The 13,933-nt window shown below is 39.3% G+C and overlaps 1 protein-coding gene across 1 annotated transcript in view; it reads left to right on the forward strand.

Annotated features, from left to right (window-relative positions):
• Window positions 1–8,179, forward strand: part of PIK3R5 (phosphoinositide-3-kinase regulatory subunit 5) — a 66,926-nt gene extending 58,747 nt beyond the window's left edge. Inside the window, exons 17-19 of the mRNA XM_081320977.1 lie at window positions 4,153–4,235; window positions 4,335–4,447; window positions 5,289–8,179. Coding sequence (XP_081177103.1) covers window positions 4,153–4,235; window positions 4,335–4,447; window positions 5,289–5,436 — 344 coding nt within the window. The 3' untranslated portion in view covers window positions 5,437–8,179. The remainder of the gene's footprint in view (window positions 1–4,152; window positions 4,236–4,334; window positions 4,448–5,288) is intronic.
• The last annotated feature ends 5,754 nt before the right edge of the window (window positions 8,180–13,933 follow it).

Here is a 13,933-nt window from a genome sequence, read left to right on the forward strand (position 1 = left end):
ATCAAATTTGTCAATAACATAAATAGCATAAAACAGCAGCCAGGAACACTGACAGCATCCCATAGTTAGTATAATCAAGAAATGGACCTCTTTCATATTATCAAGGCCCCTGGCTTGATGGCAAAACCATTTTTTTAAAATTCCTAGCTCAATAGCATTTGACATATCCTATGCATGGTACAAAGTTAATTCTAACATTTACCTGAAAATTTGAATCCATACTATTTATGCACAGTTAGTTATACATTCAAAATAAGAAAAACACAGCAATAGCAGAAATTTGGACAGACGGCCATTCAATACTTTGTAACACCATCCTGGCAGAAACTTTTTTCCCCCCACCCACATTCTCTTCTATATACGTTTTCTCATACACAGACTTTTTCAATTCATCATTTTACCACGCACACTTTTCTGTACTTCCCAGTAACATAGTTCCCCTCACTATTCTGGTACTCTGTAACATAATTCTTTCTACTGTCTTAAAAGCAGCTCTTATATATTTTCTTCCCTCAGATCCATTTTGTAGTCATTCTGCCGATAGAGTAATCTGTCTTCTAATATTGTTTCAACTTTCTGTTCCTGAATTGGTTTGCTTTCACGATCATTTTTTTTCCACATCCATGTTTTTCCAGAACTCACTTCGACATTATTTAAAAAAAAGGATACCTATCTGTTCATAATCATACCTCATCATCATAATTCTTCACTAATACTTTCATTTTTTCACAATCAATCAATCAATCATGTTGTTGTTGTTAGTTGCGAAGTCGTGTCCGACCCATTGCGACCCCATGGACAATGTTCCTCCAGGCCTTCCTGTCCTCTACCATCTTCTGGAGTCCATTTAAGCTCACTCCTATTGCTTCAGTGACTTCATCCAGCCACCTCATTCTCTGTCGTCCCCTTCTTCTCTTGCCCTCAATCTTTCCCAGCATTAGGCTCTTTTCCAGTGAGTCCTTCCTTCTCATTAGGTGGCCAAAGTATTTGAGTTTTAGCTTCAGGATCTGGCCTTCTAAAGAGCAGTCAGGGGTGATCTCCTCTAGGACTGACCCGTTTGATCGCCTTGCAGTATAGTTGTTTATACTAATTATATACTGTCTTGAAGTGGGCAATACATAAATTTATGTTAGATGTAAAATAATAAATTCCTTCACCAGGTATACATATTTAAACACATATTTACACAAAACAGATATTTTTGATGCTGATACTCATCAGTCATCATTCTTGGCTACCTAAATGGTTCAATCTTTTTCTGCATTTTATGTCTTGTTCCAATCCACCCATCTATATCACATAACAGAATTTTTTTTAACCTTGGATCACACTGATTGTTGTGCACAATTTTTCCTAATACACATCCCTGGTTCTTCCATTCCCACCATTCACTAGAATGTAACATGCAGGTTATGTACTCTCATTTCACACAGACCCATAACTGCAGCAATAAAACGTAGAGAATATGTAACAATAAATACTTTCAGCAACTTGTTTAAAAATGCTTAGGCAAATAGATAGGTTTTTAACATCAAACACAAAGCTCCTGTTCCAGACCTGTTATAATTTTAAACAGTAGTTAAGTGCCTAGCTATAAGTTATAAGTCGAGGATTACTGGTATGCTGTTCCTGCCTGCATCTTAACCCTGCCACTATGTATTGGAGGTCTGAGACTTCTCTGCATAATCTGCACCTTGGTTCCAGTTTAGTGTGATGGATTCTGTGCTGCTATGATCAGTGCCTCAGTGGTGTCTTTTAATTCAGCCCTTTCCAGCCACTGGTAGGATTTCCCACTGCCAGCCACCTTAGCTTTCTGAGGTGTATGTGGCATTGAGTTGTAGGCTTTCCTATAGTTAGTTCAGACTGTGCTCAGATTGGTCTGTCTGGATTGTCTTTGGCAATTGGTCTATCAATGAGCAACTGGTATTCTGAGCCTTTGGTATTGTTTCCAATACCCTTGAGTTGAGCTTATGCATTGTTTGATATGGTCCTTTAGATTGATGGCTATGATGCTTGATAGGACTTCCCATGTTTTGGTAAGGCAGATTATTGGTCAGTAGTTAGTGATGTTCTCTTCTGAGTTTTCCCCCCCCACAATTAGCACTGTCCTTCCTTGTGTTAGCCACTTTGGATGAAAGTCAGCTGGTTTATCTTTACTGGTAGGCATTCTTTAGCTAATAAGTTTGGATTGTGTCTGAGTCAAGTGTTGCCCAGCTCTTTATGTTCTTGACTTGCTATTGGATGTCTGCTATTTTGATAGTGACTGGTGTCTGTACTGGGGGATTGCTATGGTCTGCCCTTAGGTTCTGCACTCACTTTGCATTGGTGTTATGTGCCATCTTTTTAGAACATTGTTCCAGTACTGTTCATTTACTGCTGTTGGTGGCTCAGCTGTTATTGTGTTGTTGCATTGCAGTTGGAACTACACTTGAATGGTTCTTTAGAGAAGAAGGATTTATCTTCTTGGTATCTGCATCTCTAGTGTATCTCCTTATCCTGATAGATCAGGGGTGTCAGACTCAATTTCATTGAGGGCCACATCAGCATTGCGGTTGCCCTCAGGGGGCTGGATGGGTATGGTCTGGGTGGGCGTGGCCTACTGAGTGGGTGTGGCTAGAGTGCGTATGGCCTACTGGGTGGGCATGGCCAGCTCTACATGGTTTGCATCAAGGGTGCCTATGGGGGCCTGGGCAGGAGTGGGACAGATCTGAGGGTCTCTGGCAGAAGGAGGGTCTCTGGGCCAGGGCCAAGGCAGTGGGGGCCGTTCCCTCACTGTTTCCAGGATGGCTTCGCGGGCCGCATGAAACCACTTCACGGGCCGGATCTGGGCCCCGGGCCTTGTGTTTGACATGTCTGTGATAGATAGTGCTGTGAGCCTTTGTTTAGCAGTCTCTAGGGTTTCACATGAAATCAGGCCCATGTGTTTTTTCAGTAGCTGAGTCTTATCTTCACTCCTTTTTGTAGTTCCACCAGTTGACTAATTTCTCTCTGAGTTGCTGTGTTCTTAGCCTCTAACCTCATTTTCTGTGGGAGAGTATTCTGCTATTTTTCATGTAGCCAAACATCTCCAGAACTCTAGTGGCTGTAAGGTATACCAGTACGTTGGTTTGAGTCATGGTGGTAATGATAGTAAGGATTGTTATGAGTACTCTACTGGCATCTTTTAGCACACTGACGGTACTTCTCCACTGAGTCTTAGTAACTGGTGTTAGCAGTTTACAGTAGCTAGTTTATCCATCATCTTATGTCTCCTAAGACCTGTGGGAGTGGGTGGTAGTGACATTCCAGCATCATATGTTGGTTGCATATCCAGTTGTTCTTCCAGGTCTTCTTGAGTCTGGGATATAATGTATAGACGTTCTATCTCAAGTTGTGAGAGCAGCTTGCTTGTCACTATGTTGGTATATTGGTAACTAGTTGCTTCTTAAGTTAATGTGGATGTAGTTGTTCTGCCCATCTATAGTTCTCTCATACATTTCATATATCCCCTCTCGTTAGGTACATTGCTTTAGTAGAATTCCATCAATTCCAGGTTCTCTTGTCTCATCCAAGTATAGTTTGTTCCAGTAGCCCATGTATTGTCAGATTGTCCTGGTTCCCCAACATTTGGTGTGGGCCTTGTTAATTCAGGTGATATCTAAGGTGGCATGGCTGAGTTTGTTCTTGTCACTTTCACATCTGAGATAGGCAGGTGAAACATTTAGGGCATCTTTACCCAAGGACCACTACTGTTAATGTAGGTACTTGCCAGGATTCAAAGCCTGGTCCCTTGCACCAAAGGGCAGCATTTAACCTCTGCACTATCCAGTCACTCTCCCATTTTAATATCCCATTTGCATTTCACTGGAAAACGACTCTTTTCCCCTTACACAAGCACCTTCTGAAACGGACAACATATGTTTCCGTTTTTTATGGACCTTCAGGACAGCAGGATATTTACTCCAGCCCTTTTCATTTAACAACAAATTTTAATTTCCACATTCTGCATCATCTAATGCAAATGACTTAAGTGTTCCATGATGCAGTGACAGTCATGCTAATTGAGAATGTATGTTGTAGTTCAGTAATTAATAATTACTAGTTAATAGGTTTGTGAGGGTTGGTATGGAAATTCCACATTTGACTATTATCCTTATTTCCTTTTTCTTCCAGGTCCAAAAACAGAATGTTTGACTCTTACTGCCACAGAGGTAATCAAGAGGCAAAGCTCTAAGTCTAAAAAGAGTTTCAATCAGGTACCTGATCAATGATGTCACCCATTGTTCCAATTGCTAAGGTTGGAGGAAGCAAAAATGTGTCTCTATGAAATAATCCCATGTATGTTTTTCTTATAGCAAATTGGTACATATCAGTTGAAAGTGGACAAGGTTCAGATCACAGGAGTTAACTGTTCCTTTGCTGTATGCCTAGATCAAGATGAACGGAAAATTCTGCAGAGCGTTACCAGGTGGGTGAGAATAGACAGCACTGTTTTTGTAGTTTGATGAGGGATAGCTAGGTTGGTAGGGTATTAACCATTCTACAAAGTGAAAAAAATGCCTTTTGGAAGCATATTAGGTTTGACCATTAATGTTTTTCTTCAGTAGTATCTGCTATAAACATTAAAATACCTGTTCTTTTTTCCTTGCTTCAGCTGAGTAGTGTAAGGGAACTTAGAAAGCGTTTAAGTTCTACCCAAGTCTGACAGAAATTGGATCCAATTTGTTTGCAATTCTTATTCTTTAATCTTCAGTTATTGAGATTGCTCAGAGTAATATGGAACCCTATCAGTACATTTGAATGCTGGCAGACTTTTGCAGCTCCTATGTAAGGATATGCAGAATTAGGTCTTTTGTATATCCTGCATGAGCCAAAGAAGATTTTATAGTAGTATTAAGTGATAACATCTGACTGGATCTGACTGGAAACATTATCCCATGCTGAATTCCTTTATTTCCGATATAGGGTTAGTATAATGGGGGGAAAGGAGAATCTCATTTAAAACACTTGCTTTGGTAATCTGTTTGATCCACCTTCTGATCCATCTGGGATGTGCAGATGATCAGAAGCCATCTAGAAAGGTGCCCCACACTGGTGTATTCAATCTACAGTTTCAAAGGAAGAGGAAAACCTGCCAGGTGTGTTGCTACGTCAGTGTATTAGTTATCCAAGGAATAATCAGTCTGTATTGTTCAATATTCTCTTGTTAGAGACATTTAGATATTTGAATTTCCACAGTATTGGGGAATGGCCCCTTCCCCCTTTCATGTCTTACATTAGAGTGACTTTGGTGTTTGTTTTTTTCACAGATGTGAAATCTCTGCATGCTACAAACCCAAGACCAATGAGCCCCATCCTAGGTGGAATTCCACGTCATTACTTCCTCCTGGAGATTCCTCTGATTTCTGTTCTCTTCTGTGCTTGCCAATTACTACTTTTAGTGGAGCACTTCCCTAAGGATACCAAAAAGAATGGACTGGCTAACCTGCCTCAAGTGCTGACTGAAATTGCTTCCAAACTGAGGCCAGCTTCCAAAAATTGGCCAAAAAGAAAAAAGAAAATCCAGTGTTCCCAAGTTACCTCGTTAGTCCTAGAAGGACTGCATCCTAAGCTTAGCAAATGAATATAAAGTGAGAAGCCATATCGTATGAGATGGAATATTACTTCTTTGACAGTTGTTGAGTGTTGCTGAAATACTGTATTTGTGGGACCTGGAATAAAGGTCAAAAAAAAAACCACATCTGAAATGCAGAGAAAGGATAAGAAGACTGGCCAATCTATGTGAAATTTCTTCACGTGAGATGAGAGAATTGCAGTCTTTCCCTTTCCTTTTTCACAGGGCATCCAAGGACATATTTGATGGGAACAGGTACTTGGCCTACAAGCCAGTTTAAGCCAGTAAAGACAATGGTTAAAGAAGTTCAGAGATGAGTTGTACACTTTGTTGCCATTCACAAATTGGTTTGGCAATTGCATCTTTGCATTCTATTATTTGAGCTGCTTCCTGGAGATATGGGCAAGGAGAACAAGGGAGCAGAAAAGTCTGTTTCATTTGACTATAGTTCTTTCTGTACCAGTGATATATCTGCAAGCATTGAATGAAATGGATCAGCAAACCTATCTAGGGAAAACATTGAGCAAAATAAGCTAGTAAGCTAGCAATATTTCATGACAAATGAATCAGAATGCTTTCCCATTTCAGAAAGTCTGGAAAAGATGATATTGTTTATTTAGTGACAAGTATTCTGATTCTTCTCCAGCAGAATGGAGAAGACTCCTGCGAGTCCCTTGGACTGCAAGGCGATCAAACCGGTCAGTCCTAGAGGAGATCAACCCTGACTGCTCTTTAGAAGGCCAGATCCTGAAGCTAAAACTCAAATACTTTGGCCACCTAATGAGAAGGAAGGACTCACTGGAGAAGAGCCTAATGCTGGGAAAGATTGAGGGCAATAGAAGAAGGGGACGACAGAGAATGAGGTGGCTGGTTGGAGTCACTGAAGCAGTAGGTGTGAGCTTAAATGGACTCCAGAAGATGGTAGAGGACAGGAAGGCCTGGAGGAATGTTGTCCATAGGGTCGCGATGGGTCGGACATGACTTCTTAGCTAACAACAACAATTCTGATTCTTTGGAAGCATTCCTGAGAAAATATGTTTCAAATATCTCCTATGATGTGATCTGTGGAACTGGGCAATTTTGGTGATTGGTACTTTGTCTAACTGAGGGACTCAAGATTTATACCTGATGAATGATTGCATTGGCGTGAATTGTGCCAAGCAGGTCCAGCACTTTACTGAATGAAAAATATAAACCTCAAAAAGTTCCAACATCCTTAGATTTGCAGAGGAAAGATGTAACTTGAGCCAGGATTGCTTTAAATCTTTCTGAAAAGTTTCTACCCATTTTTAGAATCCTTGATCAAATCCAATGGATGCTAATAAATCTTTGACCAATTCCAAACTTAGCAACTCCAGTTTTGTCTGAAATCCAACTCTGTGACAAAGTCTTAGGGTTGGAAGGTCATGGTTATTTAAATGGTCATAATAACCATCACTAATGTGCAATGTATGGTGCTGTATTCCTGGGCAGGGGAATGTGTCTGCATGTTGGAATATTCAGGATACACTTCTAGAGAAACAATTGTCAGTTTGGGCATGCAGGGTTTCTAGAAATGATACCCAAAGACAACCTAAAGGAAAACCACAACAATTATATTTTTCCATCCAATAAACAAAACACTTTATTGAGTATTGTAGAACAACTAACTATAAACTTGGAGTCTATTGGAGTTAGGTTGCATATAAACTATAAATGAATAAATAAACATGCAACTGAGAAATGTAGGAATAATTGAGATCCCTTTTCATCATCTACTTATTTAAAGTAAATCATTTAAAAAATTATCCACTTTTTCAAAAAGGTCAAGCTTAATTAAAAAAAGATATTTGAATGGTGTTCAGAAACAAAAACTAAATCCAAAGAATTTTAAGAACATTTTAAAAGCTCATCTACTTTTTGTACTGCAGTGACTTAGTTTAAAACACATACAGTCTGCTTTATATGAACATTACTTCTGAAAACATTTCCTCCAAGGATAAGGAACATCTGAAAAATCCTATTCATTTAAGCACAATTCCTAGAATGAGATGCAATACAATGTCTTCAAAAATATTCTTCAATATCAGTTTCAATTGTAAGGAAATACATTGGTGAAAAATTGTGATGGGAAAATGTAATTTCAATTCCTCTTCTAGATAGCAATCAATAGATAGTACACAAACTATTGAGTGCCATAATGTGCTGATTTAACAGCTTGGTGGTTTGTATTGCTTTTTAATCTTTTAGTTTTATTCCTTGACTAATTTTTTTCCTCTGGTTCATTTTTAAAAATCTTATTTTCTCAGGATCATCTGAGTGTATCTGACATAAATAGCCAGTTAAACAGTCAGCAATCTGCCAAACAACACACAACACACTTTGGTTTTTGATAACTGCAAAGGAATTAAATATTTATGTACCAATGCAAAACTTTTCAATTAAAATCAAGTATGCATATGTGTGCAGAGCTTTTTATTAATAAAGATAAGAATTGCCTTATGGAATGAATATGTATGTAAATATTTTGTACATTTTTGTGATCTGGTTTTATAAAAACATATTTTAATGATGGCTGTAAAATTATTTGTTTAATAAAGGACATTTTCCTAATTCATGACTCCATCTAATTTTTTAAACAAAGTTATGGGCTACTTTGCAACCCTCGAGAATAGTTTGATGCTGAAATGAATAAATCATTAAGTTATTTTTTAGCTTAAAGGTAAAGGTAAAGGTTCCCCCACACATGCGTGCTAAGCGTTTCCAACTCTAGGGGCCGGTGCTCATCTCCGTTTCAAAGCCGAAGAGCCAGCGCTTGTCTGAGGACGTCTCCGTGGTCATGTGGCCGGCATGACTAGACGCCAAAGGCGCACGGAACGCTGTTACCTTCCCACCGTAGTGGTCCCTATTTTTCTACTTGCATTTTTACGTGCTTTCGAACTGGGACGAGTAACAGGTGCTCACTCTGTTACACGGCACTCGGGATTCAACCTGCCAAACTGCCGACCTTCTGATCGACAAGCTCAGCGTCCTAACCCACTGAGCCACCACGTCCCATACTTTTTAGCTTAACGTTGTGTTAAAATGAAGTTCACATCTATGGAAATAGGTGGCATAAAACACCTAATTTAAATTCCAGTAAAACCTTTCTCATCATTAAAAAATCATGTTGTGACTTTTCTTGCTAGTTACTGTAATAGATGTGCTAAGTCTATGTTTTAAACAAACATTCATGTTGAGATTCTTGCAAAAGTGTATTTTACTTAATGTTGATTGATTATATAATGTGAATTTAGTTGGATATATAAAAGAAATGTATAAGCTATTTATCATCCAAAAACTCTAGGTGAATAATATTACCTTATATAAAAGTATTATTTTACCTTATCTAACAATTTTCAGTGGCTAATGCATGATTTTTTTTTAAAAAAACCCATAGAAATACTCTTTCCCCCCAAAAAAAATCTTTAAAAGAGTTTCCAAAATTACTATGGGTATTCAAATGTTTAGTCAAATACGGTAACTTTGTATATCTTGGATCTAGTGAGATCTTTGGAACAATAAAATTCAATAATCCACCACTCAGTCAAAACAGGAACCAAACTAGGTTTGGATTTATATCACTAAAACCCATGCTCATCTAAACTAAGAAGATTGTGTTGGTTTTTGGCAAGGTCCCTATTCTGCACAAAGAGCATTTCCAGGTTCCACAGCTGACTCTGGAGACAGATTGATTTTAGGCAGATGGATGTTGAGATTCAAAAGCCTGGAACAGTTTGAGCCCTTCTGTATGATTCTCCTTCCTGACCCTTTTGATGAGAATTGTGTAAGGCAAAGAGTTCTAATTTTAATTCCCAGTGTTGGGGAAACATCACACAGAACATTTTCCAAGATCCAAGCATAGATGGCCTATAGCGGTGGTTTCCAACCTTTTCTGTACCTCGCACCCCTACAACGCTTCTGATATATTCTTGCACCCCTTACAAAAGTTTTGAAATAACAGCAACGAATTATGCATATGCAGTATAATTTTGAAAACTCAAGTTTTCGCACCTCCTGGAATATCATCTCGCATCCCTGGTTGGGAATCCCTGACCTATACGATCTGCCAATGATACATTGGGACAGAATACTGAAGGCTAAATATTAAAGGCTCATCTCATCCTGGACATTCTTTTTTTGAACTATTACCATCTGGCAGACAGTATAGGATAATAAAAACAAAGACAAATACAGGTGAAACTCAAAAAATTAGAATATCGTGCAAAAGTTCATTTATTTCAGTAATGCAACTTAAAAGGGGAAACTAATATATGAGATAGACTCATTGCATGCAAAGCAAGATAGTTCAAGCCGTGATTTGTCATAATTGTGATGATTATGGCTTACAGCTGATGAAAACCCCAAATCCACAATCTCAGAAAATTAGAATATTGTGAAAAGGTGCAATATTCTAGGCTTAAAGTGTCCCACTCTAATCAGCTAATTAAGCCATAACACCTGCAAAGGGTTCCTGAGCCTTTAAATGGTCTCTCAGTCTGGTTCAGTAGGAATCACAATCATGGGGAAGACTGCTGACCTGACAGTTGTGCAGAAAACCATCATTGACACCCTCCATAAGGAGGGAAAGCCTCAAAAGGTAATTGCAAAAGAAGTTGGATGTTCCCCAAGTGCTGTATCAAAGCACATTAATAGAAAGTTATGTGGAAGGGAAAAGTGTGGAAGAAAAAGGTGCACAAGCAACAGGGATGACCGCAGCCTGGAGAGGATTGTCAGGAAAAGGCCATTCAAAAGTGTTGGGGACTTTCACAAGGAGTGGACTGAGGCTGGAGTCAGTGCATCAAGAGCCACCACACACAGACGGATCCTGGACATGGGCTTCAAATGTCATATTCCTCTTGTCAAGCTGCTCCTGAACAACAAACAACATCAGAAGCGTCTTACCTGGGCTAAAAAAAAACAGACCTTGTCTGTTGCTCAGTGGTCCAAAGTCCAACTTTTGCATCTCATTTGGAAACCAAGGACCCAGAGTCTGGAGGAAGAATGGAGAGGCACACACTGCAAGAAGCTTGAAGTCCAGTGTGAAGTTTCCACAGTCTGTGTTGATTTGGGGAGCCATGTCATCTGCTGGTGTTGGTCCACTCTGCTTCATTAAGTCCAGGGTCAACGCAGCCGTCTATCAGGAGATTTTGGAGCACTTCATACTTCCTTCCGCAGACGAGCTTTATGGGGATGCTGACTTCATTTTCCAGCAGGACCTGGCACCTGCCCACACTGCCAAAAGCACCAAAACCTGGTTCAATGACCATGGGATTACTGTGCTTGATTGGCCAGCAAACTCGCCTGACCTGAACCCCATAGAGAATCTATGGGGCATTGCCAAGAGAAAGATGAGAGACATGAGACTGAACAATGCAGAAGAGCTGAAGGCCGCTATTGAAGCATCCTGGTCTTCCATAACACCTCAGCAGTGCCACAGGCTGATAGCTTCCAGGCCACGCCGCATTGAGGCAGTAATTGCTGCAAAAGGGGCCCAAACCAAGTACTGAGTACATATGCATGCTTATACTTTTCAGAGGTCCGATATTGTTCTATGTACACTCCATGTTTTATTGATTGCATGTAATATTCTAAAGGGACGCGGTGGCTCAGTGGGTTAGGACGCTGAACTTGTCGATCGGAAGGTCGGCAGTTTGGCGGGTCGAATCCCGAGTGCCGCGTAGCAGAGTGAGCGCCTGTTACTCGTCCCAGCTTCTGCCAACCTAGCAGTTCGAAAGCATGTAAAAATGCAAGTAGAAAAATAGGGACCACTACGGTGGGAAGGTAACAGCATTCCGTGTGCCTTTGGCATCTAGTCATGCCGGCCACATGACCACGGAGATGTCCTCGGACAAGCGCTGGCTCTTCGGCTTTGAAACGGAGATGAGCACCGGCCCCTAGAGTCGGAAACGACTAGCACGCATGTGCGGGGGAACCTTTACCTTTACCTAATATTCTAATTTTCTGAGATTGTGGATTTGGGGTTTTCATGAGCTGTACGCCATAATCATCACAATTATGACAAATCACGGCTTGAACTATCTTGCTTTGCATGTAATGAGTCTATCTCATATATTAGTTTCCCCTTTTAAGTTGCATTACTGAAATAAATGAACTTTTGCACGATATTCTAATTTTTCGAGTTTCACCTGTAGGCTGAAAAATAGTTTTTATCCCAGAGCTGTAACCATATTAAATACTACTGTATAGTGCAATATTGAAGTGCAATATTAGGGGCAGTGCAATGGTGAATAGAATGTGAAGGATGTGTGTAAATAATGTATGTTATTTGTGGTTTTTACTTGTGTGTAGTGTGCACTGTGGACAGCACTTAATTTCATTGCGAGTTACACAATGACAATAAAGATATTCTATTCTATTCTATTCTATTCTATTCTATTCTATTCTATTCTATTCTATTCTATTCTATTCTATTCTAGTGATTTCCATTTGTCACACATATGGTCTTTAGGGGATAACAATGATATGACACAGGCATGTCACAGGACAAATGAACGAGGTAGGGTAAGATATTATAATGAAAAGTCAGCTTGATAATCATATTCTTTGTCAATAATCCATGTTAATTTTCTGGATTGATTGACAAATCATGACCAAAGTTCTGACCACTTTAAAATTATTCTCCTGTGCTCTAACATTTTTTAAAATTTTTCTCTACTTAAAAAATACTATGGAAAAATTCTTACTGTTTAGAAGAAGTATAGCATCCTGATTGGCAGTTCATATTCAGCACAGCTATTGTTTTTCCTGTCACTGGGCCAACATTGCAAACTCTACTTCTTCCTCTTTCCTTTAAGGAAATGATTTCAAATTACTTATTTAATCATCCAGTCCTCTCTCCTTGTATTTAACAATATCAGAAAAAGGAGGGAGGGTTGTTGTTGAAATTCAGCATCCTCTTCCTTGCATCTTTCATTATAGATAATCTTCCATAGTGATGAAATTATCATCTGCTAGCTACTAGCATATATTGATATTTTTCAGACATGGATCTTCCCTTGATCATTTGTAAGCTAAGATTTCTCAGAAAGACAAATGCAATATTAGAAATGACAGAAATCCAATTTATTACAAAGGGGGATGTCTGCTGCTTACAAATATAATCAGTATAATAAAGCTTTAAGTTTTCTAGATATATTAGAAAAAAAATTCCAATTCAAACATCTGGCTCCAAAAATTAAGGGGCCCAACCTGTGATTAATTGTATGGCTCCAAGACCTAAAGAGGAAAAATGTAGCACTTTATCAGGTATAAATCAACGATTTTACATTTCCCTTGTTGGTGGATTAGTGGGTGACATGATCTGCATTTTTAATCGTCCACCATACATTTGAGGACTAAAAACTAACAAAAATACAAATCTAAGAAAAAACTCTAATTAACCTGTTAGGACACTGCGTATAGGCTTCTGTGATACAAGGCATATTGACAAATTAGTTTTTTTCCACTCTTAGTCATTTTGTACTGAAGCCATAGAAGTGATGAAAGGTTCTCAAAAGGCAGGCTAGTGAATATTAAACCAGACAAAATAATGCCATGTTTCCACAGAAGCTGCTTTATTATGATTCTCGACATCTGAAATCCACATATTTGGGAGTTACCCAGCTCTTAGACAACATGGATCTAGGAGAAATAGCCTAGGGATAGTAACTTGTAGGCACAGAAAAGTATCTACGGTAACTGGAGTGTGTTATGAATGAAACTGCGTATACCAGATTGCAAAAATCCTAAGATGCTCTTTCAAACAAAGTCGGCTTCTTTGTGAAGGTAGAAACCCTTTAGCTTTGGTTTTAAAATCCAGCCAAATTATCTCCATGTTATTTGTTTAGCAGTTCTGATCAGATAAAGCAATCTAGCCTCATGGCCCTGAAAGAAGCATCCTCTTGAAAGGCTTCCTGCTCTGTGTCTGCAGGAAAGCACCTCTTGTAAACATCGGAACTTACTGTGATATAGACATTATAGGAGGTCAGCCCTTTTATGTCTATGGTGGCAAAAAGTCAAGAAAAATTCTGGCAAACCTCTTTTTGAGTAAGACCTTTTATTAAAAAACGCAAGATCATTTTTTCTGCAGAAGAGTGCTGTACCTGAAACACTGCTGAATCAGATTAATGCTGGGTTAGATTTTTGAGCAAACATCTGATCTGGAATGAGTCTGGACATCAGAAAGAACTGATACAAAGTCTTACTTGGACAAAAGCCTGGAGCAGAGTGAGCCTTCAAGGAGCAAAACAACAGTTGCGGCCAAAACTCCTGAAGCATGCGACTGGCTTTCTCGCACTCAATGCCTGCTGTGGCAGCTGG

Source organism: Vipera berus, assembly GCF_964194415.1.
Source record: "Vipera berus genome assembly, chromosome: 2".
Taxonomy (NCBI): Eukaryota; Metazoa; Chordata; class Lepidosauria; order Squamata; family Viperidae; genus Vipera; species Vipera berus.